At 39.6% G+C, this 26,177-nt stretch overlaps 1 protein-coding gene across 1 annotated transcript; it reads left to right on the forward strand.

The window, feature by feature from the left end:
* The first annotated feature begins 1,617 nt into the window (after nt 1–1,617).
* lmo4a (LIM domain only 4a) lies at nt 1,618–26,177 on the forward strand. The gene is made up of 5 exons (XM_076758778.1): nt 1,618–1,898; nt 11,708–11,955; nt 20,272–20,368; nt 20,497–20,655; nt 24,107–26,177. The coding sequence occupies exons 2-5, from the start codon at nt 11,714–11,716 to the stop codon at nt 24,113–24,115; spliced, it is 507 nt and encodes a 168-aa protein (XP_076614893.1). The 5' UTR covers nt 1,618–1,898; nt 11,708–11,713; the 3' UTR covers nt 24,116–26,177.

Below are 26,177 nucleotides of genomic sequence, written 5' to 3' on the forward strand. Positions count from 1 at the left end.
TTCCCCTGAGCATCCTTTGGTTAAGAAAGTCTCACAGCACTGCAACCCTGAAAACACTAGTGTATCCAAGGCTGAGGTTTATCAACAGACAGCTTGTCGTAAATTTGAACTTTAATCTAGATATCATAGCATCACACAAGCGTTCCCTTTTATACTCGCAGTGAACTAAAGTTGAACTCAAGACCGTTCAAAGGAAGGCCTTGAGTTGCAGTGTCATGGTGGCTTTATATTTACTATATGTTGGTGGGGAGTACTTACTCATATACTGCACCTAAGTACAAATGGGGAATGTGTACTATACTTTAGTATTTCCATTTTATGCTACTTCATACTCCTAATTCACTTCATTTCAAATGTAAATATATTCACTACTTTTATTTAGTAATTACTACCTTTGATTTCATATACAAAACATATAATGAACTAAAATGTGAAGCAACCACACAGGCGTTTTCAGTTATGAGGCTGACTAGATTTTCTGAGGTTGGGGATGTGTATGGGACTTATGTGAGGTCACCATGTACAAGAAAGAAAGCTGTAACTTCTTCCCCAACAAAACTTATTTCTTATCTTATTGTACAAGTTCACCTTGTACACAAATGATTATTTTGTGCACATAAGATAACAAGTATATATCTAATCTATAATCTTTTAGCATCTTCTCTGATCTTATTGTAACAGTCTGAAAGGGGCCACTCTGCATAATGTGTATGTTTACTTTTTGTAGTTTTGCTGGTCTTATTCATGTACTTTTTCTCAAATAGAACTGTTGTATTGCTCCTGTTGCTAAAAGCACCTGAATACTTCTTTCACCACAAGTGATTTGTATTTCTGAATGTTTATTATGTGCATTTTCTTTGTCACAGCTTCCACCGCTGATGATAAGATAACAATATTATTGATCCTCCATAGGGGAAATTTGGGTGTTACAGGAAGTACCAGTAGTATCAGAGGTATAAAAAGACATTGAAAGGGATAAAATACAAAATAGAAAATTACAAACAAATAAATAAAGAAATAAAAAATAAAAATCAAAACTCTGTGCATGTACATTCTATACAAGAGAATAAAGTGTTTTTCAGTATTGCATATTGGATTAAAAAAAAAAAAGTATGGAGCAGTATATAAAATATTATTGCTAATGGAAAAAATGTAACAATTGTACAGAGAATGGAGAATTGCACATGGTTCAAGTACAGTGTTTGTCACCATTGCACATTGTTTAAAAAATACGTAGCAGTAGATAAAAGAACTATATGTAAATGCATAGACTTGATACAAGAGATAGGAATGTAATTTCAAAGAAAAAAATGTAATATTGCACTAGATATTGCATGAGATGTAATGGCATGATGATGAATCACACAGTGCACAGTGCAGAGCAGTACGTAGACTTTAATGATTAGAGTTCTTTGCAGCTCTAACAGCAGGGAAACAAATCACTGCTGTTGCTGCAGGAGGATGATGGAGACTTATTTTGAACATCTTATTTGAACAGTTCCCTTTGAAGAGCAGCAGCCCTCCGTCCTGACATGAGCCAGGAGCCACACCTCCCCTCCGTCAGAGGAGGACGGAGTTAGAAGCGCGTTTAAATGACTGAGGAAGCCTCTGCTCTGCGGACGCAGGAGCACAGCGCGTACAGGAAGGACGCCCAGAGACGTTCAGGGACCGCTCACAGAAGTGATTGGCTGCCAGTGAGCGATTAGTGTCCGTCCACAACCAGAAAGCTTTGTAAATGGGAAAAGAGGAGTTTGCTAACACGACTGAGGTTTTGAGCACACAGACGAACCGGCGGGTGGAGATTAAAGCCCCTGAGAAGTTTCATCGGGCACGTTATTGTGCGTAAAGTGAAGGCGAGAGAAGCCTTCATCAACGACGTCCGAGTCCGCAGCAGTAAGGTGAGCTGAACACATGTCACTCAAACACATTGATCGCCTTCTTCTACTCTTTTCCACTTCTTATATATGTTTGGAAAGTCGGACAATTGCATTTCATGCCGTTAGCTGCTCCGCGGAAACTGACGCCCATAGTTTTACATGATATTACGGCCAATTTGTACTTTGAGCGAACTCATTAGGAAGTCGGGAAATGCCGCCGCAGTGCAGCGCCCCTCTTCAGGTCTTGGTTTTAACTTTAAAGTTAAGGTCAATTGTTTAGGCTATATTGCTCTTATTCAAACAGTAGTAATGCTACGATGCGGTACACCGATAGTGTTGTAACGTGAAATCCTACGAGTTCTGTTCATTTTACTGTCTTTGAGAAGAAAAAAAAACGTGGAAAATCCATTATGGCAGACTTTTATGGTCCAAGAGGCTTTTTTTTGTAAAGCACACTGAGATGGATTTCTTCGTCGAATTTCAAGTCAATCTGATTTACGGTGTGAGGGGCATGGCCTTTCCAAGATTCATCATTTGGGCCTTAATTACAGCGCCACCATCTGGACGACATTCCGCTTATTGGTCAGAGTGTTTCTAGCTTAGAGCTCACCGCAATTTGAGCTGTTGTGGCAGAAAAGTATTATTATTATTATTATTATTATTATTAGTAGTAGTAGTAGTAGTAGTAGTAGTTGTAGTATAACTAGACCTGCAGGCAGGTATTAACAGGGTCCAAGCCCATTAAGTCAGAAAGTCAGAAAGTGTAAGAAGACAAAGCAACAGTGTTATAAAAGGAATTTCATTGAGGATTTAAAAGACATGATCATATATTTAAAAAATGATATTGACATTTATGTACAGGGAATGGGAAAATATATTAAGGCTCCATTAACAAGAACAGAACTTTCTCTGAAGGCCTGTTACATAACATTAAAGGTCTGGATGTACACATAAAAGTCCAAAAACATGATTATTCCACACAAACACAGTTGTAACACACATAATAATATTGGAGTGTCAGGATGCACAGTTCAGCATAAAACTAGGTCTCAGTCATACAGTAAGGTGACAGTTTTCTCAGACTGCACAGTTTTATCAGAGACAAACAAAAATAAAAAGAAATTCTATCAACTTTATATTTGTCACAGGACATTGGGAGTTTCAGTTCAGGAGTTTGCTAAGCAGCACAGGATATGGAATGGCAACTTTTAAACCACAAGTATTTACAACAGATGGGTGGAAACAGGAGATGCATTCGCCTCTGTGCCAAGCTGGATTTTAACAGGTGACTTTAATGTTAAAGGGCATGTGTGTAGACCACAAGGCTGTCAGGACAACACAGTTATCATTGGCAGCTGCTGGCACTAAACATGAACTCAACAATACTCGGTCTTATGGTGTGTTTTGTTTAAAGTATGTGTATTTAATTAATTGGAAACATGCTCTGCATTCAACAGCACACCCCTCCATCAAATGGGCAGATAATTTGCCAACATCCCATTGCCTAGGAAGTCAGTACAATGATAACCCTCTCCTTGCACAGTGTATTCTCCCATTATGTGGGCAGCCTGCTACTGCACCGGACCAAAGGACTGCAGGCTCTCAATCAAAGCTCGATTATACAGTATTACTGGAATCAATGTATTTTATATTTTGTATGATATTTTGGTTAACCAGCAGATAGTAAGCTAAAGCATGGTACACAATTTAGAACATGAATGAGCAGGTAGTTGGTTATATCTGCTGCCTCAGTAGCAGCAAAATTTTCAGTTCAGTTGAGAAATCGCTCCTCTTCACAACACAAGGGCCACATCCAACATATGTTCTGATTTTCTGTTTATACTTTTCTCTCATAATTTCATCTAAACTAGCCCAGTGAAAACTTTTCTTCATCTCATCCATTGTAGTTTTCACTTCCGGCCCTCTGTCTGAATTTGACTCCAAACAGCCTATAGGGCTCACAGTATGGCTGCTACTGGCAGGGACACTGCATCGTATGTGTGACCCCTCGGGCTTGGACTCCTGCATTCTTGTTATTATCCTTATTATTAGTGGTGGTAGTAGTAGTAGTAGTAGAGGAACTAGTAGTGACAGCAGGCTAGGAGAAGGAAATTTAAATGAAAATATAGTGAAATAAGTTGTTCCTTTCTTTTTGTTCTGACTCTGCTCATCTTATCAAACATGTTACTGCAGATTTCCATTGTTGCTTTTGAAGATGTGAAGAACTTTTCCTGTTCGTGCAGCTCGCATGCCTGAGTCTACAACACTGAAAGAACATATTTAGAAATCGTTTGCAACTGTAGCAGGCTTCTGCACGAGAACACTGCAACAGGAGCTCCTGCCCTTGGTGTTAATTAAAAAGAAACCCGTTTTAATGAAACGCTGTGTCTTTCTCAAGAGAAGGAAACTGAATCTGCCCCAGTCCGACCATTATTCTCTGTAGTACTGGAGACTGCGGCGTCGCTGAGCCTTCCATCATGCTTACTTAGTAGCTTTCCTCAGACTCGTTTGAGCTGAGGTTATTTATTAATTATAGCTCAGATGACCACTGGGTGTGTGTGTGTGTGTGTGTATGTCTGTCTTTGTGTGTAGACATGTATTCCTTACATTGTGGGGACATAAATCTGTTTACACAGTTAATTGTGGGGACTCGCCTTCCTTATGGGGACAAAAGTGTAGGTCTCCATAATGTAAATCATTAAATTTTAGGGTGAAAACTACTGGTGTTAAGGTTATGTTTAGGTTAGGGTAAGTCTGCAGGAAATGAATCTAAGTCTATGTAATGTCCCCAGAAGTGATGGAAACATTACTCTGTGTGTGTGTCCTCACACCCCCACCATGGTCTGTTCTCCCTGCTGGCCTCTGGAAAGATGTTCTGCAGCACTCAGTGCAGAACCACCAGGTTCTGTAACAGCTTTTCCCTCAGGTCATTAGGCTGCTGAACTCAAAATGAGCATTTTTGCACCTCTGTTAACACCACAGGTTCGTTCGGCATATGCTCGTTGTTTACTGAATGACAATAACGTTAAGTGTGTGTTTGTGTTGTGCATAGAAATGAAGGAAAGGAGTAATAACTTTTGGTTACAATGACTGGCCTAATAAAGTGGTGTATTTTCCCAAAGTTCTCCATCGTGTTTACATCACCATCTAATGGGCTGTAAATCACATAAATTGCCACCAAGTCTTGCGTAAATTCCATCCTAAATATGAGGGAAACATAGTGGAGCAGTGTCTGATGACTGGTAGGAGTGATCAGAGGGGACTTTGAACACATTTTAACACATACTTTCTTTTGACCCTCTGTGTTCATCTGAAGACACCAGTTATGGTGAGAAAAAAGTGAAAATTAATGAAAACGCTTGACTCTGACCAGCAGTCCAAAACTAGAAGATATTTTGTTTACACACATATAATAAAGATTAGCAAATCCTCACATTTGACTGTAACCAGCGAATGTTTTGCCATTTAACTTGATAAATAACTTAAATCTATAATCAAAATTGTGGCACATTCATTTTTTGTTGACTGATCAATTAACCTTCCCTCTTTTCAGTCCTAATCTAAATACATATAGAAAATTCAGTCATCATCCTGGAAAATGGGTGCAAACCCCTGCATGCCTAGAGCGTAATTATTTACTCAGCACAATCAATTATTAAATAGAACAATTCTACAGGATCACTCACACAAAAAGTGGAGAGAAGTGGAGTTACACAATGCCGTGGCATGCTACAACCTCTAATCCAATAAGCCTTTTTCCAGACTAAGGCTTGTTAATGGAAAGAGATAACATATTATACCTTTAAACCTTTGCCTCTTTATACCAATTAAGATTATTACTGTTGTCATGGAGTCCACAAATACATTACAATAGATACTCCAGTGTGAGAGCTTACAGTATGGGAGGGAGAATGTGTTCGTTTTGAGGAAAATGAGCTATTATCGGCTCTGTTAGCCTGAACCTGCATGCAATTCATCAGTGTGTCCAGACTGCAGTGGAACTGTTTCTCCTCATTAGCTTCTGTTTTTATTGACCGCTTCATCAGTCAGCTTATTACCAGAACACAAGTAGTTGCTTATTCACTGGCCTTTGTTTTGCTTGGGGAGGTTACAAATATAATATATATACAATATATAATATAAGACAGAACAATGGGGATTAGAAAATGTCCAACTGCTGGATACGTGTGAGAGACTTAAAGCTATGGTCAAATCAGGCAGTTTTCATCACCACTCTGTGCAAGAAGTCACATAACTATTTATTCCATCCTAACTGAACAAAATGGGTCTTATTCATTTATCCAGATTTTTCTTTGACATCAGTATTTGTTGCTTAAATCCTAGACTTGATCCTAGACTATCAAAAACTGATATTTTAGTGCAGCAGAGTAGAAGTTGACTTTGACCACATTTGCGTAAGAGCAAAAGTGTCCTGAATGAACGCTCTCAAAGGTGGGCTGAACAGCACAAGGCCTTCATAGTGTTGAACTTGTTTGTTCAGACAAGAAGCGACAGAAGTACCTGAGTGAAGAATGAAAAAAGAGAGTTTGAGAGAGGGTCATGAGACAAACATTTTGTCTCATGAAAGAAAGTAAACAAAGACAGCAGTCAGTATTATCAGCAGAATCTCAGATCAATGCCTCTTTCATAATGTTTTGTTATTTTATACGTTATTACTGATTTATTATTGCTGATGTCTTAATGTGTAAGTAGCATTTTAAAGTTGCTTTGAAGTTAATTCTATGTGCATTATGTATCAGAAGGAGAGAGAAAAGGAGAGAGCTGTATTTGACCGTGGAGTAGATGGATATGTGGAAATACTCTGAATGCTGTCATTTGCAAACTGGGCACTTACCTTAGAAGTGCTTCTGAGTCGATGTAGTCATTAATCCAATCATGTGTTCACAAAGTGGTGAAGCTCGTTCCGTCCTTTTACCAATGAAACAGATGATTATCAGGATTAAAATCACAAGTCAAATCAGTGAAGTGTTACTCACAGAGGCTGCGTTAAAGGTCGCTCACAGAGAATGAGTATGTTTCTCTTTTTAAGCACAGTTCATATATGGAGGTTTTGTTTTTATGTTTGCACAGAGGATGAATTACCCTTGTTCCACACTGGAGCATTAGTACAATCATCAGCATCAAACAGCTGCTCGATTACAGCACAGAGGGAACACTGCTGTACATGTAGACATAAGTAATGATGAACAAAGGGCTTAACATGCAAGTATATGAAGACTGATTTAAGCATATCTTCCATCTTGTGCAGTTAAAGAGACAACGTAAATGCAGGATTTGCATTTTAATTAGGTAAGAATTGTATCAGAGAGCTATTTGGCAGATCAAAACATCTTGAATTAACACAGGTGTTAGCGTGATGATTGCATTGGCTGCTGCTCTGCCTTTAGTTCCACATGTGGCCAAGAATATTTAACGTGTACCAAGATTAAGGAAATGTTTGAGGTTTCACTGTTACTTTTGAAGGATTTAAGGATTCATTAACCAAGGCTTCTTATCCTCTTTGGTTGAACCTTGACTGCTGCATCTTCCTTTAACATCTCATTATATGTCTAAGCATGGCACAGCCAGACGGCTTCTACCAGCAACCAGCTGCAACATCCAGAGGAAGTGTTCGTATCCAAACATAGATGCTAGTGATAAATCCAAGGGAATGAGGAAAGGAGAGACAATCTGCAAGGTAGAAGAAGCCATCACGTTGGTGCATGAGCTGTTTGATCCGTCTAGAAATTGCTCTCAGTCTATTTCACAGGGGTTGGAGCTGTTGTATTGTGCAGACTCAGCCCGCTAATTGATTTCACGGCTGGTGTTGTGCTGCCCAAAGGAATCTGGCACTGAAGACATGAAATAAATGGGAAAAACAGCAAGTCTGTTGAGGCACGGGGTGACATAAGACATCCTGTGTTCTCAGCCTAAATGTAGTTAAGTATTCTATTCATCTTATGTAATGACCAATCCCACTGATTGTTTAAAATTCATTTGTCACATTGCTGATGGCCGAGTGAAGTCAGAGGATGAGCTTTGTGATGACTTCAGCCATATGAATCAGTTGAGTCAGATCAATTCAGTCACTGAGTTGCAACAATAAAGTGCTCTGATACTAGTATAAAGTGCATCTTAACATACAGACTGATGTGATTTCTCACATCATGTATGTAATGATGTAAAGATATGAACCTATAGTGTTAATATGTATTTAGGGACAGTCTCTTTGGTTGTGTGTTCATGAACACTGTCACAGTAACATTTCAGAGAGGAGCTTCCTGCACCAGCATCTCAGCCCACTTTGCTCATCTGTTTGTACACTGTGTGTACTATTCATAGATACAGTGCGCCTATCAGTTAAAGGAGGACTTAGATATTTTTGGAAATACACTTATTCGCTTTCTTGCTGAGAGTTAGATGAGAGGATCACATTTCTAAAAATACTGAACTATTCCTTTAAGTAAACTGAGTGATTTTTCTAGCACAGATACTGAAGTGTCATTCATATTTTACCGGCCATGAACTCGTATGATGAAGCAAAATTAATGGCAGTTGTAGAATGGAAGATTTGTGGTAAGCACGGTGAAACTCCTCTATGTCTGCTTCTTCATTCCTATTGAGATCATTTCATCTGTGAAGTGTTGGCTGTGGCCAGTTTCTGTTACTAATGTCTGAGCTGCCCTCCTAAAGGCTTTAGTTCTGATCCCCAGGAAGGCCTTGTGTCACAGTTCCTTCCTTTTCACATTGCAAACCTGCATGGCCTCACACATGCAGAACCAGTGCAGTTTAGGTGGACTTGTTACAGCATCTGGCAAAAGACAGAATAAGTGGGAGTCCAGCTGTCCGTCACTGACACATAAAGCTAAGTTCTCTTACCTTTCAGTCCATCAGGGTTGTACTGATTTAACGGTTTCTCTCCTGATTTGATCAGCTCAGGGAATGTGCTGATAATGAGTACTGTTGTGATGCCAGTGTTCTTCTTTTGTGTTCTTTCATATCATCATATAAAATGATGAAATACCTTGTTAAGACAACATTTTTCTGTTTGAGCAGCACTCTGAAAAACAGATGCAGATACAGAAAAACATTGTCGTCCCCTACAAAACTAGTTTGTCTTTGACGTGCTCACATGTGTGCATAAAATAACACAAAGTAAAAACACAGTTCAACATAAAAACAGCAACACAATAAATAAATACAGTGCAGTACATACAATACAGAATTAAAAAAAAGGATTTTATAGTGCGTTGTTGATGATGTTGATGGCGGATGGGATGAATGATTTTTTTTAACAGATCAGTTCCTACGCTGAGAGTAATTATAGCTTACTGTCATGATCGCACAGGTTTATTTGAACACTGAGTTCAATAATTGTTACTGAATCAACTCATTTCCTCCAGGCAAATCAAGTCCTCTTCCCAGTTTTAGAAACCCAAATATGCTCGCTGTAAAACTCTGATAAACACCAGGATACTGTGATACGTAAGTAGTTAGCCAAGAAAACAAAAATATGATGATGAATGGATTTTTTTTTAATTTTTGATTTAATTTTTTAATGGATTTTAATCAATAAACTGAAATAAAAGTGAAAGTCTGACATAGCAGAGCACAGGGTACATTTCAGTCACTCCTGTCTTCCATCACTGCTGGACAGCAATTCAAGTTTAGCAGTAAAATCTCCAGTAAATCAACTAAACTGGGTTCATCTTTAACTGCTGAGGTAAGTGCCCTAAATTTATACACGATATATGAAACATATGGGCAGCGATGGACCAGAGACTTGGATACACGTGATATGAATAACCAGATGTTTCACGTTCCACGAAAACATGCCCCGTATATGATCAAAATCAGGAAAAGACCTTTAGTTTTTGTTGTCTTGATATCTGCACTGTAAAAGTTGGAAAGGGGCAAAATATTAGGAACACCTTAAAGTGATTTCAGCCTCTAAAAAGTCATTTGAAAAAATTACTTAATTTAAAATTTAAGGCCAATGAAGGGAACATCAGGTTTTAAGTGGTTTAATTTGAATGTTTAATTTAATTGCATAGCTAGACTCACTTTTTCAAGCCATTCAAAAGATCAGCTCATTCATGAAAAAAGCTATCACTAATGGGAAGGTTTAGTCGCGGTGCGTGAGGCTGCCTTGGGTTTCTTTACACGATGTTCCTGTGGCTGATTAGAGCCAGGTGTCAGCCCAACAAAATGAAGGTACTAAGGGCAGGCTGCTTTACTACAGACGACCAGCTGCTGCAATCTCAAATAATCTTGTGAGAAGGCGAGTCGTAAAGCTAAACTTGCCCTTGCTGAAATTAGATGCTCTCAAGGACAAATTGTGCTGCTGTTGCTCATTTGGAAAATGAAATCCAGCCCTGCAATTATTTTATGTTGTTGTTGGCGCTAATTATAAATCATGGAAGCGGCTGAAGAGGCAGTGTTGCTGACTCATTGCTGAGCAGCACACACTGCCACGGTTGTGCTCTGTGTGATTCAAAAGTAATATTATTCACAGCTATGCATGAAATCAGTTCAGGTTTGAAGTGGGAAAATGAAGAAAGCAGGAATACAGTGCACACTGCCTGATGGCATATGAGTAACACTGTGTCCACCAACAGATACAGTAACTGTATTCATAAGCATGTACTTTTGAAACCATTTTACAATGTTTGGATTTTGTTTCCATGACGTTTGAAAGAGAAGATGAACTGTGCAGCTGAATCAAATCAGCTACATTTCCAGGGAGTGTGGACCTCTGCGTCCTGTCATAGAGCAGACATAACATTTGGTGAAGGACTAAATGCTGCACAGCTTCAAAGAACGTCCTCTTGGGAAGGATTATCAAGTTAAAATAGGAGTTATTTATAGAGAGTGTGTGTGTGGTTTTGTTTGAGTTGGACAGAATTTTCAACTTGTTTGTTTGGTGTAAAACAGCACTCTCTGATGGAAGTGTGTGTGTGTGTGTGTGTGTGTGTGTGTGTATGTGTGTGTGTGTGTGTGTGTGTGTGTGTGTGTGTGTGTGTGTGTGTTTTCCTGTTGGGGTTTCACATTCCCATAACCCCACAAGTAAATAGCCCCAAGTTTTCACCAGGAATTTCCAAAACCAATTGATTGGATCTGGTGCCAAGAGCCACATTTGGGAGTACAGGAGTGTGTTCCTGTCTCTTATACCTCTCTTTACATTCTTAGTACAGTAACTGTACAGCATGGGAGTGATTTATGCAGGATAAGATGAAGTCTGAATTCATTGTTGGCTTAATTAATTAATTAGGGCTATACCTGAATCTGAATATTTTGAGTCCACTTAGAGTCTCCAGGCTGATGAAGTGGGTGACCTTAGTATTTAATGTGTCATCTAATAATGATACTCAGCTTTACTCTCTGTTTCTTCAATGCATGTAACCTACAACGATGAGAAATGTGTTATTTATGGCCATCGTCCAGTTGGAGTACAGTCCAGTGTACCTGTAGAGCAGCTGCTTCACGCTGAACTCCTTTATGTTTTATGTTTTTTATTATGTCTAAGATTCATGTTTTTATGCCTTTATTCATTACGTGTCATGTGAAAACATCATTTTGCCGCACAGAAAGATGAAGAGTGTGGGTCCTGCTCATAGCTCAGCTGAAGACTCAGTCCTGTTGAATAGTAGAGTTTGCTGAGAGTATCAGATATAAGAAAAAGTCCCGCCACTCTCACTGTCCTTCACCTCCCACTGTTAGTTTTGATACAAGACCCTTCGTGTTGTGTGTTCCCACTAAATGTCTTTACTTTTCCACTTTCCTGCCTTAATTGTTTATCCTTTCTCCTCTACTTCTTGTCCTGTCTTCAGGTTGCTATGGTGAACAGCAGGGTGGAGGCACCCACAGTGGCAGTAATGGGTGGCGGTGGGGGGGCAGCGGGCAGGTCGTGTGCCGGATGTGGAGGTCGAATCGCAGACCGCTTCCTGCTCTTCTCCATGGAGCGGTACTGGCACACACGATGCCTCAAGTGCTCCTGCTGCCACGCTCAGCTGGGGGAGTACAGCAGCACCTGCTACAGTAAAGGAGGCATGATCCTCTGCAAGAACGACTACATCAGGTGAGCCCCTGTGATCTTTGTAGACAGGGCTCTATAAAATGATGGAGCATGTCCATCACAGGCGTCCAAGCTGACATCTTCTAATTGCTTGTTTTCTCCAGCCAACAGTCCAAAACACAGAGATATTCAGTTTACTGTCACATTTGACAGACAAAAGCAGTAAATCCTCACAATTGAGAAGATGGAGCAAGGTAATGTTAGGTCATTTTAGCTGAATCATTAACGAATTATTTGGTGATTAATTTTCTGTCAATTTCCTAATCAAATACAAGCGATTAATTCACTTTCTGAATTAAATTTAACACTGATTTGAATTTGTTTTCTCAAATATTGAAGAGAGACAATGAATGCATTCATGATAAACGTCACTGATCATGGTAATGGAATTGTCATACTAACTGATGTACCAAAGGTCTGAAATACATGCATGGATAACTGTACATCACACAGAACACTTACATTTCATCAAAATCAAAAGCAGCTCAAAGAGAAGACGTAAGGCGAGAGTCATCATACTGAGAATGATTCCAAAACGAAAGCAAACAATGAAGCTCATGTTAAAAATGGTAATGGTAAACACAAGCATGCCAGCTTGTGCCTGTGTTTTGTGTTTGTAGACAGTGTGCCATTTAGTGTCTATGAGGCGGATTGGTGTAATACAGATGGGGATTGTGTGGGTTTCCACGTCTCTGGGGCAAACACAGGGATGGATGTGGAAAGCCACAGCTCGAGGCCTGCTGAGGAGGAGCTAAGACACAGCAGACTTTGTATATCAGGCCAGTAATAATACAGTGGCTTTTCAGGACCTCTCATGAAATAGAGCTCATACTGTACACTCAGATTACACCACCCTCTGCAACAAGATACACTGCGTAGCCATGAGAGCTCTGTGTTTGTAGAAATTCCACATTTAGTCCACAAGTTAAATGATTAGCAATACAGATGTTTATTCAGATGCATATCAAAATGCTCCTGATTATTAATCATGTGGTGTTACTGCGGCGTTCCTCCACATTACAAGTCGTAATGCAGGTTGTAGATGTAGGTTCCTGTTGTATTTGTGACCAGCCTGAGGTTGAGCTTCAAACTCATCTAATCAGAAAAGCCATCTGACATGACAAAACTCCGGCTCTGAATCGGCCAGCTCAGTTTTGTTACGGACACTTTGTGATGGTATTTAACTCATTTGAATGTTTCTTGAGAATTCATATGAACATAATATTCAGTGATGCACTTCATCTGTTGTTGACTTTGTCTTTGCATACATAAATCAGAATTATTTTTCCTGTTTTTTTCTGTCAGCTCTTCGGTTGTCCTTCTGCAAGTACACACTAGAGGTGTTCCAATATACTGATTTTATCATTTCATCATGGTGAAACATACTGATGGTAGCGGAAGAGCCAACAATTTCTACCTAACTCCTATCTATTTCCTTTTAATTTAGCAATGACTGGGCCCAATCGTCTCCTTTTTATCAGATTTCACAGAATGTTTTGTCATTTATTAGAAAGTTCCTAAAGGTTGGAAATTGTAATCTTCATATCAGTGACTTTACATGTAATATTGCCCTGTATTTCTCAATCTCAATCCTTTGATTTTAAGCAACATGTAACTGGCTCTACATACATGGATGCGCACACTCTGGACTTAGACATTGAATTTGTTGGCCATAACGATGTGTATTTTTGACACTTGCTTTACATTGGAGTCTCAGCCTTTCTGCCATATGAGGTGCGTTTGTTTCATAAACAAGGCTGCAGCTGTCAGTTTCTCTATGGTGTTTGACAGCAATATTGTTTTAAAGGATGGAAGCGTGGTCACTTAAGTTCGATCATTTAATCATTTGCTGCTCCTCTGTGTTGGATAAAGTGGTCTCTGTGAAACTTCCCCTTAGTTTTAGATGTTAATTTCTCCCTGTTAGGGGAATTATGGCATAAAGTAAGAATTGCACACAGCTTTAATTTCACTTGAAATGATTTGACATTTGAAAGCAGAGAGATGAGAAGCTGACTGGAGCTTAAGGCTCAGCTCTGAGAGGTACCTGGTAATGTCCACCATGAAGACACAGACACTTTCTGTCACTGAGTTTCCACAACAGGTTTTGCTTCATCTCAGTGAATTATTCCAGACAAACAGACACTTTGGAAGAGTTTTACTTTATCCAGTGTTAGCACAGCTACAACAAGGAACTCCTACACAAATTCTCCTTCTGAATGAGGTTTCAGCTTCTTAGTTATTAGCTCACTCATCACAAAACTTGCCTGCATAACATTCTGTGAGAATCTGGTCTTGTAAAAGCTCCTTGTTGGGCACCCAGACTCCACTGAAGAGCATTAACGTTATCCAAGTGCATTTGTCCTTGCGGCTCATCCAGTTTACCATGTTTGAAGCTGTAATGACTCTTGAGAGTACATTCAGCTTCAGCCTGCGGCCTTTGTTTCTCATCTGTTCACCTGCTCAGCCAGTACTTTTGCACTCTCAGCCACGCCTACCTGTCCACTCACCTCATCACACACCTAAGATTCATTCTCAATTAGTCCAGTATTTAAGTTGCTCTCCCACATTTGCTCAGTGCCAGATTGTTCGTTGCATCATGTGAAACGCTCCAGCATTCATTATTGTATTGCTCTCTTGTTACTGGACCTGCCTGCCTTTGACTTTGCCTGGTCTGCGTGTTGCCCTGCACTTCCTGGATCTCTGCCTGTCTGTGACTGTTGACTGTTTGGTTTGCCAAACATTTCTCAAGACTCTCAATGGTTCCAAACAGAACATTGATCTTGTCGTGTCTTGTTCGTTGTGACTTCTGTGTTCTGGTAGTATTGCAATTGGGTCCTAAACCGACCCGTTACATGCCTTCTGTATCAATTAAAAAAGCAAATTTTTTTTTTATGAATGATGCCCATACTTTTGTGAGTAGTAGGGCAGAGGTAATGTTCAGAGGGGTGTGCGATGCTAGTGGCCATCACAGGCCCAGTATATCTGTGCCCCAGTTCATGGCCATTAAGTAATGTGCACTTTCTAAAATCTTTTTAACTGTTGGCAGTTTGTTTATAGTTCAACGATGGATATGTTTCAGTGTACACTTTGGTAATCCAAGACAACCATAATGGTGTAATTTTAAAAAAATTCAGTATTTTAGGATCAATAGTTTATATATTATTATATATTTTTTTAGCCATAAGAACATAAAGATTTGATGCCATCACATCATTGTAGACACTGTTATGGAAAAATAGAGTAAATTACAGCCACAAAGTATAAATCCACACAAATTAAAAATGAGCTGCAAACATGTTTTAAGTATGGTTGTAAAACAAAAAACTGAAATGAAGGTTTTACTAATCCACTGCTTCCAACTTGCTTTAGGCCCACATAGAGGCCGTACAGGTGTTCCTTATCCAGCCCCAAACCAGCTAGAACACCTGCTCAATTATCATAGAAGGGTAGTGTGAATTGTTGTTTTAGTTGACCTGTGTATTTTCAATGAGATGTATTTGTTTGTTATGGCAGTTCTTTCTGCTTGTGTGTTAGTTGTGTCAGGCTTGGACTTGCTACTGTTGAGCTGCCACTTGGCATTTATTGAGTTTTTTTGGCAGCGATGCAAATAAAACGCTTGTAAATTAATATAAAATGGCTTACGGTGGAAGTCAGTTGGACCTCTAATTCTGAGAACACCTCAGTAGCCAAAACGGCAGCTTCCTGGACAACAATGTAGCAATATATGACATGATGAAAACCCATTACACGTGTGTATTCTGTTTAAGTTAGTTGCTGACCTAAGACTGGTTCAGGTCAGGTCCTCAGATTCTCCCTCTTCATGCCAGTAAAGCAGGATGAGCTGTAACTGAGCCTGGAGAGGTGTGTGTGGTGGTGGTGGGGGGGGGTTAATTAAGGAGAACAGGAATCCTCTCATGCGTACTCATTAAATCACTGTTTGGATTAAGATAAAAAATTCATTACTCTGTGCAGTCATTGAAAGAGGGGAGAGAGAGCTCCCAAACTAGTCAAGTAAATGTCACAGGGCATCAGTTTCACAAGAGGCTGTAATGATGACAGAGGCTTCCTATTAAAACTTCTGCAGTTCAGGTGCTGACATGCCTGCAGCCTCTGATGGAGGAGGACTGACTGTTGCTGTGTGCTGCCACATTCGAAGTGCACAGAGCTGACTTCTTCGGAGAGGGTTTTATGTGTATCAACGTTTGTTAAATGTGCTTTTGTTTGGTAATGTTGCTAAAAGCTCCAGGATTTTGATTCAGAATTGTTGTGCCGTGTATCAGAAAATGCACCAAATTTTATAAGAGTTAAACATCACTAGTTTTTTCTTAATTTTTATTTTGACTTTTCTGACTAAAGTTCAGATGCCAGAATGGTGGGGTGTTTCTGTTAGATGCAAATGAAATCTGAAGGCCTGTAAATAATGCCCACAACCTCAAAGTGCCACAAATTCACATGGCTGAGATTTCTATGGCAACACATGAACCATAGCATATAGCAGTGAAGGTAACAGACAAATCCCACAGACATGGACTATGACATGGGCTTTCACAACACTCAGTAAAACAAAGTAGCTGCTCTGCATTTAACCCAGCAAGACAGTAGGAGTGACCTAAAATTTATATGTCTATTTTTTAGGGATGTTTTTTATGTTGACAACATTGTATAACAGCGTTACAGAAATAAAAAGGATACTCCAGTCAAAACATGGTTGCACCTGTTGTCACTCTATTAAGAAAGATATCTAAAAAACAGATGTGTTTATTTGCTCCAAATAGAATGATGTATAGGCCTACATGTGTTTTGGAACGAGTAACCTGCCCCATAATATAGGTTAATTAGTAAGAGTAATGTGACTCATTCTTAGAGTTAGGTAGGGGTAGGCTTCTCAACAGCATTTATTTGGCAGAAAAACAAAGTACACGAACAGTAATCATTGTACTGCGGGGCATGTCTATCAAGTACATTCACATACAGTAGCAACAAACACACATACTGAGGCCTCACACTTTACTGTGACAATAAAAGCAGCTGAGCTTGTGTTGCAGTATGAAGTGTGGAGATGACATTCAGTCTGGCTATGCGAGAGAACACAAAAGGCAACATGAAAAAACTGTTTCCCACATCCAACCTATTACTCTGGTTATTTAATTAGCTTCAAATGAGGCTTGATGTTCACACAGTCCTCTTGACTGTCTCTTAATAACACTAAATTCAACAGGCAAACTTGCAGGCAACTTGTAGGTTCTAAGTTTCAAGTCGGTATTGATCCATCCTTTAGCTTCAGTTTTGAAGTGAATCTTTGTATTGCCCCTCAGAGCAGTCCAAAATAAAATGATTAGGGCACTCTAGAGTTGAAGACTCCACCAACTGGCATACCGCCCACCCAGTGAGAAGCTTGTGCCGGGTACCAGTACACCTGAAAAGTGAATGTCTTTATGTTACCTGCATTAGTGTGATAACACAAGTCAATAGCCTGTACGTGAGCAGACAGTAAGATGTTGAAGATCTGGATCAAATCCAGCACTGTGTTAAAACAACACAAAGGTCTGTGTTGATGTTGGCATGCCGTACAGGTTGACATATCCAGAAAAGCTGGTTTGAGTATTGGATCCATGAGTTTAAAGGCTCATCACATGCCAAAACACTGCATAGCTGTGCATAATTCAATTAGACAGAACTCTGGAATATGGAATGCTATCTAAGTTAATATTAAATAAATGAATACATTAATAAAAATGGCAAGGAGATATTTCCTGAAATAAATAGTCAGGCAGTAAATATCCAAATAAATCTTTCTAGACTGTTTGTGTCCCTGCGCTGACGACAGTCCATCCATCCATCCATACATCCCATTCTCAGGAACACCTTGAACGAATTTCTTTAGGAGTTTAGCACAAACTTTCACATGGACTCAAGGATGAACTGATTAGATTTTGGTGGTCAAAGTTCAAAGTCACTGCGACCTGTGTCCCATTCTTGTGAACATGATTTATCGGCAACAGTTTGAGGGAACGTCTTCACGTTTGGCAGCAGTAAATATGCATATCAAAAAAGGGATCTCCTCTCCTCCATCTACAAGATGCAAGTTAGAAAGGCTGATGCACAGGTAGACATCGAGCTTTCACAACATTGCCAGCTGTGTATGTGCCTTGTGCCATAGAAATGGCACATAGATGGAGTGGGCCAGGAAGCAAAAGCTGACCATATGTCAGGTTCTTACAGTACATCAAAAGGCACTGAAGGTTATGCCTAATATTTGTGCAAAGAAATTTTCCCTTTGATGCCTTCACTGCCTGTGTGAGCATTCCTTTTCCACTGTCAAGATGATTAAAGGCAAGATTGAAGCCTTCTTGTCTGCTCCATTTGCCTGTAGACCAGCTATTGTATTTTCAACATGGCAGTGAATTCCTTAGCCTATTTCTAAATTTGTCCAATAGTGATGGAAATACTATGACACATTATAGCTGAATTTACTTGTTCTGTGGTCAGGGACTGGTATTATTAATCGCTGGACATTTCCATTTTGGCAGATATGTCTGATGAGATTTAACTGTTATCGCAGAACGATGAGGCTCAACAGGGGCTGTGGCCATTTCAGTGTTGCACACTTGAATAACAGCTGACCAAAATCTTCTATTGCAGTATATGTAATTTTTCTATCACGGTAACACTGTATATCATGGTATACTAATTGTTCTGTAAATGAATTAAGAGGTTTAAAATAACCATACTGAACTGTGCTTCAGCACATTTCAGTATTTTCTTTTATATGGAACTTGCATACAAAAACAACTACTTCGCATGAGACAAGACTTGAGTTTAAAAACAAATGACTCAACACAGTAAAACTAACTTTCTTTCAAAATGGAGCATTCAAGGTTCCATATGAGAGCAACAGATGCAGTAGAGCTGCATTATCTCCACCAACTGTCGCTCTCAGGTCATGAGAAAACGTGGTGAGCAGTCCTGCTGAAGAAATCACCTGACCTTGACATCTTACATCTGGTCTCAGTATAATCTAAACAAATGAGTTACATAAAAATTTGCACTCTGTACAGTTGTCATGGATGGAGAAATTAGCGACAGAGGTCTCAACCGTTTTTTGTACAAAGCTGTAAGTGTATTTGTTTCTGCTGTCAAGTTGAGCATTTTAAAGAAGAGGTCCATGGGGATTTACTCACTTTTGGAGCCAACCCGAAGTCACCATTTGAGGAACTGCAGCTTGTGCTTCATTTTTCAGCCCCAGAGGTTGCTGCTTGGGTTAACCTAACAGCAACAATCACAGTAACAAATCTTAAAGCTGCTATCTTCATCTATCTCTCAGACTACGTACTTGTCAGACTTCCTTATGGACCTGTAACGTTAGCATAACGCCTGCACTAATGTCACATCTGTTTCACGGTCTTTCTTGGATCCAAGTCTGATCTGGACTGTGTGTTTACTCTTCTTTACTTATTATATTGTTTACTTATTTATCATTTCTGACTTTTTTCTGATACTTCTTGCTATTGTGTCTGTCCCTTTGCTGCTGTAACACTGTACATTTCCCCTCTTCAGGGTTGATAAAGGATTATCTTATTTTTTCTTAATATCATTGGATATTAAACCCTTACATGGCCTTTTTATTATGTTCTTTAGCCAATTAGGGGTAGTGTTTTTTTCTAACTTACCATGTGGCAAGTATTGACACATCTTAACCCTGGTTTACCAAGAAGACCAGATGCTACTGTGGGAAAGTCAGCTCAGTTAATCTCAGGTAGCCAAACTTCTATCTCATCAAGATCACAGAGTTCTGGAGAAAATGCAGTTTGGTTAGTTGTTTGAATAGAGTCATTTTATAAAGTAACAACCAAGTGTCTGGTTCCAGAAATAGTTTTCCAAATCTAACTTAGCGATTTAACACCACCTAAATTCTATCTTTTGATCAACTGCTTACTCTCTAGGCTCGACAGATGGCTGTATAAATTTTGTAATTTGCTCCCTTAGAAAGAACAGCAGATCTGTTTGAATCCCTGTCAGTCACAATAGATCTCAATGGTTTAAAGTGTTCCCTTCTGCCACACATTCCACTACTCTGCTGTCTATCCATATACTCAGCATGTTCCAGTCGAAGTTTCACAAAAACATGGCTGAGGACATTGTTTCCATTGGAGTTTGGGTTTTGATGAGGGTGATAGTGGTGACATCCTCACTCAAAATGGGTCAGATGGTCTTGAAATGATCAGTACCTGTCAAAACATTAGACTTCAAAGTTGTACATTTGGAGTTGTGAGTCTATGCTATGTTGATAACAAACTTGCCCCATGGCTTCATTTACAGGCTGTTTGGACACAGTGGAGCCTGCAGTGCATGTGGACAGTCTATACCTGCTAGTGAGATGGTGATGCGAGCACAAGGCAACGTTTACCACCTTAAGGTGAGTGTGATTATGTAATTGCTACAGGACTCACATTACCACATCATCATGCTGTTATCAGTGAGCTCATCTTGATATTAACTTCATAATAATTATAGTTGCCTTTGTTACTCTCTTTTTTTCCCTAGTGCTTTACCTGTGCGACCTGCAGGAACCGCCTGGTCCCTGGTGACCGTTTTCACTACATCAATGGGACCATCTTCTGTGAACATGACCGGCCAGGAGCAGGTCTCCTCAGTGGACATCCAACTCCACTGCAGGCCAGCAGCATGATGTCTGACCAGAAGGTGAGAGGCCATGTGATACTGATCATAGTGCTACAGGGCATAGTGTGGCACTACAGCAAATTTGGCTACTTGGAGGAAGTTAAGAAGGACATGAGGGGAAAAAAAAAAACTGAAGATGGTGCTCGTTGCTTATTGAATGCTTCAATCACAGATAATGAACATTAGACAACATTAGACACTCAAATTGATCCATAAAATATTAATCAAAGAAAAAAAGATTGTTGTATTTTAACTTAAATGTTGTTCAGCACTCAAGGTCTGACAGGTCATAAGAGTTTGTACAGCGCTAGGTGGCCCAGTGATGAGCACTGTCACCTCTCAGTGTGGAGTTTGCATGTTCTCATTGTGCTTGCATCAGTTTCCTTCAGGGTCTCCAGTTTCCCCTACAATCAAAACATGTATCTTAGGTCAGTTCTCCTGTCAGTGCCTTTACTCAAGACACTGGCTTAGAGCTAGAGTTGGTCCCAGGGTACCGCACAGTGGCTTCCCACTGCTCCTCAGTGATGCAAAGAATTTTCACTGCATTGCACTGTGATTGTATATAACAATAAAGAATCTCCTTATTTCTCTATATCTTTCAAGTGAGTGTCAGCCCTAGCATCTGTCAAAGCATAGATCTTAGGTGTTGGAAACAAAGGTGCAATAAGGACAGAGGCTTGTGGACAGATAATCATGACACTACACCACCTAAGAGGTCGTGTTTGGAGGCATTTTGACACCTGAAAAATGGTGGATATAGGTAAGCCAGATTGCTTGTTTAAAAATACAACTGCCTCACCGTAACATTACCGCAGAAACAAATCTGAAATCACCTCTTAGCTTGTTTCTCAAATTAGGCAGATGAGGTACCACAAATGAACGAAATATTAATTCTACAACATATTATTAGTTGAGGGTTAGATTACGGTTGTGCATGAATTAATCTGAACACATTACATGATAGTCCTCATTTGTTCAAACTTAAAAATTGGGCTTATGCCAGGGACACACAGGATGTGGAAGTGCCACAAAGCACTGCCTGCAAATTTCCTGCAAATCTGCAAAACAAAATGTGAATTAATCCACATTTCTATTTACTACTATTATGTGAATCTTATGAATAGGGCACACTGAGATTATGATAGAAATATGTCATTTCTGTTTGTTTCATATGTTAATTACATTACATTAATTACATTGCATTTTTTAGCTAATGCTGCAGTCAAAACTGGCTGACAGTAAGTGCATTCAACCATGGAGACACAACCCAAAAATTGCAAGAATAATGCAAATACTTAAAATTCATCAAATTATATTTGTTTTATTATTTATTTTATTTAAATGTATTTATTCTCATGGGCCAAGATACAGTCTAAATAGGTGAGTTTTCAGACTACAATGCAAGAAGTGGGTTTCTGCTGTCCTGAGCCAGGAAAGCAAACAATTGGGATTTTGTTGAGCAGCACCTGAGGTGCCCTCATAGAGACTTATTGGAAGGTGGGGTGTACTGTATGGTTTAACCATGTCTTGGATTTAGGATAGGCCTGAGACATTCACAGAATGGTAGGCAAGTACCATTTGAATCAGATTCAGTTATTGAGGAGCGGTGAAGTGTGGGAACTTCGGTAGGTTGAAGACCAGCCAGACTAGTCAGATGGCACATGTAGGCAGACCAGCCAGAAGGAAGCTGCAGTAGTCGAAACTTGAAATAATAAGAACATGGACCAAAACCTGTGTCACCGTCTTAGTGAGGAACAGATATAACCTCCTGATGCTGTGGAACATGAAGCTGCTGGTGTGGGTTGCCACAGTGACGCTGGCAGCGAAGGACAGCTGGTTATCCAGTGTCACAACCAGGTTCCTGGCTGTCCAAGCTTCTCTCAATGGAGAACCAAGAGAGCCAGGCACACAGAGATTCATCCTGCCATCTGGGTTTCAGACTGCAGAAAAGACCGAATTAGTTGTGTGTCATCTGCATAACTGTCATAGGAAAAGCAATGTGAGTGAATAACAGAGCCCAGTGATTTGCTGTACAGAGAAAAGAGGAAGGGTCCAAATTAGCAAGGTTCAGACATAAATTGTCTTCAAGTTAACCTGTAATTGCAGTCCTTGAGGTAGGATGTGAATAGGAAGAATGCAGAGCCTGAGATTCCCAGTTCTTGGAGGGTGGAGGGAGGATCCGTTGGTTCACTGTGCCAAAGGCTGCCGAAAGGTCCAGCAGGACAATGACAGAGGAAAGGGAGGCAGCTGTAGCAGTCTTAAGTTCCTCTATTATAGCAAGGAGGGCAGTTTCCACTGAGGGACCTGCCTTGAGTCCAGGTTGTTCTGGCGGAGATATGAAGAGAGTTGGGTAAAGACAGCATGCTCAAGTGCTTTGGAAGGAACCTTCAGAAGAGAGACAGGTCTGTAATTCTTTGTGTGATTGTGGGTTTATTTTAAAGAGGGTTCACTTTTGCTGCCTTAAGAATGTTTGGAAAGCAGGCAGTTTCCAAAGCAGACGTATATAATGAGTTGGTGCAGAAAAGAACGAGGTCAGGAGCAATAGACCAAAGAAGATGTGAAGACTCTTCATCACTTCACACAAATCTGATGTTTTCATCTGCTGCTTTTTTTTTTTTTTTTTTTTATCTCTTCAGCATTCAGTTTTAGTCAGATGCTTCATGTACATCAAATTTTATTTTCCACCACACTTTGCTGTTTTTCATATCAATTCACAAACTTTTCTATCTCAGCATGTAAAAGTGTAAAAACTTTATTTTTAAACTTCTTGTTTTCCCCTCTGCTTTTGTGCCTCCCCCTGACAACAGCTTGGTTGTCCATCTATTCATACATAGATACAAAGGCTAAGGTCACTGTCACCTCACAAAACATATTTTTGACCATAACTCAAGAATTCATACTACAAAATTTCCCACAAATGTCTAAAGGATGAACTGATTACATTTTTGTTGTCAACGTTCATACACTCATACACGAATTCATACACTTAGGACAACATTTCATACAAATGTCACATATGATAAAATTAAGTGATGAACATTTATATTCCAAAGGTCAACCTCACTCTGACATAATGTACAAAAACACTTTTCTGGCCCTTATTCAATACCATAACTCAGGAACAGAAGGGGAGATTGTGACCATATTTCACATTTGGTCAGACACTGAATGGGTGATACTGAGCTTGGGTACCCACACTGGCACTGTGGTGATTGTATAGATCTTCTTTACTGCCGGGTTGAAGAAGTGTGAGAAGCATTCACATTTGACAATTTGTGGTTTCTTTGCAGCAACATCCATATTTTAAGCACAATTTCACTGTTTTTTTTCTCTGTAAAAACTGTGAAGACAGCAGGTTTCCCACTGAAATTATTCACTGGAATCATACATCAATATAGTGGTAACTTCCATTTAGCCAAAAAATACAAATATCTTAGTAACATTTACAACCTCTTCTCTCCATTGTTTACAGGTCTGCTGAGGAAGAAGATGGAAAACCAAATGTGTGCCTTCTCCTCCACCTTTCTCCTCTGTCTGTTCTTCACCCTGCTCCTCTATCTGTAAATCCTGCCAATGGTTGACCGCCCTCTTTTTGATGGACTGTCACTCATCATTAGTGCTACTGATCCAGTGGTCTGTTGGAGGGTTGAGGATGCTGAGGATGGTTGGAATTTATGTATACAATAGACTGTTGTCTGTTATTAACTATGGCAATATTTCTCATAAGAATTGGCATGGCTGATGGGGGAAATGGAAGACTGTCATGAAATTATCCCATTTGTGTGATTCCAGTGGAATCATCTCTTACCTTTACCCAGCCAGCTAGTTACAGTGGGTATTGAATAAGGTGGGGACACTGACAGCAATCTGATTCCTGCAGGAGATTAAATATATTTCCAAAATTACACTGACCACACATTGTGTGTGGTTTAAAGAAAAATGTATGGATCTCCTGAGTCATGATATCTGCTGCTTCAGCTGAATGTTTCCTTCCAGACTTTGAGAGACAGCTGAACAAGAAAATATCTATATTGATACTTAGACTGTGTGTGATTCTCTATGAAATATTCAACATGTTAGTGTCTCGATTGTTAACCAGTGTGTTGGGGAAGTGATAGTCGCCCTCTAGTGGTAGCATTCCTACCATAGACAGATGTTGCTTGGATTTTGTATAAAACTGATATCTCAGGCTACATTGCAGTAATAAAGGATCATACCATGTTTTTTCTTCTGTTTTAGCCCATTAACTACGAACACCATACATTGTACACCATAAGTTCTCAAGTAGTGGTGGGGTTTTTATTTATCTCAATGAGGTGCCTTAATTAGAGACAGGCCCTTATTTCTAATTTCCCCTTTCCCCAGTTAATATAAACTCAGCACATCTTTGCATTATGTCCTGGTAAATTCAGTATTATGTCCATTTTCACAGCACACAATGCACTTTGCCTTATTCCCCAAACAAACAAAGAGAGACTCAGAGTGCACAGTAAATGGAGTGTATTTATATAGCACTTTTCCAGCATGATGATCACTCAAAGTGCTTTTACAGCACAAGTCTGCATTCACCCATTCACATATGCTTTCGTACGGTGGGTAGACCACCAGCGCATTACAAGCATTATCCATTAATGCACACTCGCACACCAATGGCACAGCATTGGGAGCAATTTGGGGTACAGTATCTTGCTGACGTGTAGACTGCCAAGGCCAGAGATCAAACCACTGACCCTTTGATAATTGGACGACCTCTCTGCCTCCTGAGCCACAGTCGTCCCAGAGTGGTTAGGATAGCATGGTTCTGTTGTGATATGGAATTCGTGCTGTGGAAATGTACATTATGCAGAATCTACCACATGGGCTGTTATAGTAGGCAACAGGTAATTACACCCATCTCAATGTTTTTTTTTTCATGGCCTTCATCAGCAACTGACCTTTATTTGTTCAGTCTAGCCATTATTATCATTAGTTGAATACTAGCTATGATACAATGATTTACAGTACAACTTTACATCATTACCAATAATTTTCCAATTTATACCATCAGATTTGAGATGAATTTCTCAGCATTTACAGCATTAGGTTTTTCACTTTATTTCAGAACAATAAAAAGCTCAACTAAGATGAAACTTGCATGCAGTAGATAATTCATGCGTATCAATAATTTGGTATCTTTCATTTCAAATCAACATGAACATTCCATATGTAAATGTTAAATTCACTTTGGTTCATAACCAAATACCTACAAAACTAATGGCTCTCCCATCAGCCTCAGCTGCATTTTGCCTTAGTGCTACAGTCAGTATCATGTCAGCAAATGTGAGTCTGCTTAACTCAAACTGAAATGGTGAACATGGTGGACATTAACTGCTTAACATTAGCATATTAAAGAGCATAAGTATGGTTTATTACAACTTTTCATTTTTGTAGCTTTGACCATCAACTCTATCAGTTATACTAACCAGTGGTTAGTACAATACTGAAAACCTACAGTCAGGTAAAAGTGAAAATTACCATTTAAGAAACCTACTCAAGTAAAAGTC

This window comes from Chaetodon auriga, chromosome 19 (genome assembly GCF_051107435.1).
Source record: "Chaetodon auriga isolate fChaAug3 chromosome 19, fChaAug3.hap1, whole genome shotgun sequence".
NCBI lineage: Eukaryota > Metazoa > Chordata > Actinopteri > Chaetodontiformes > Chaetodontidae > Chaetodon > Chaetodon auriga.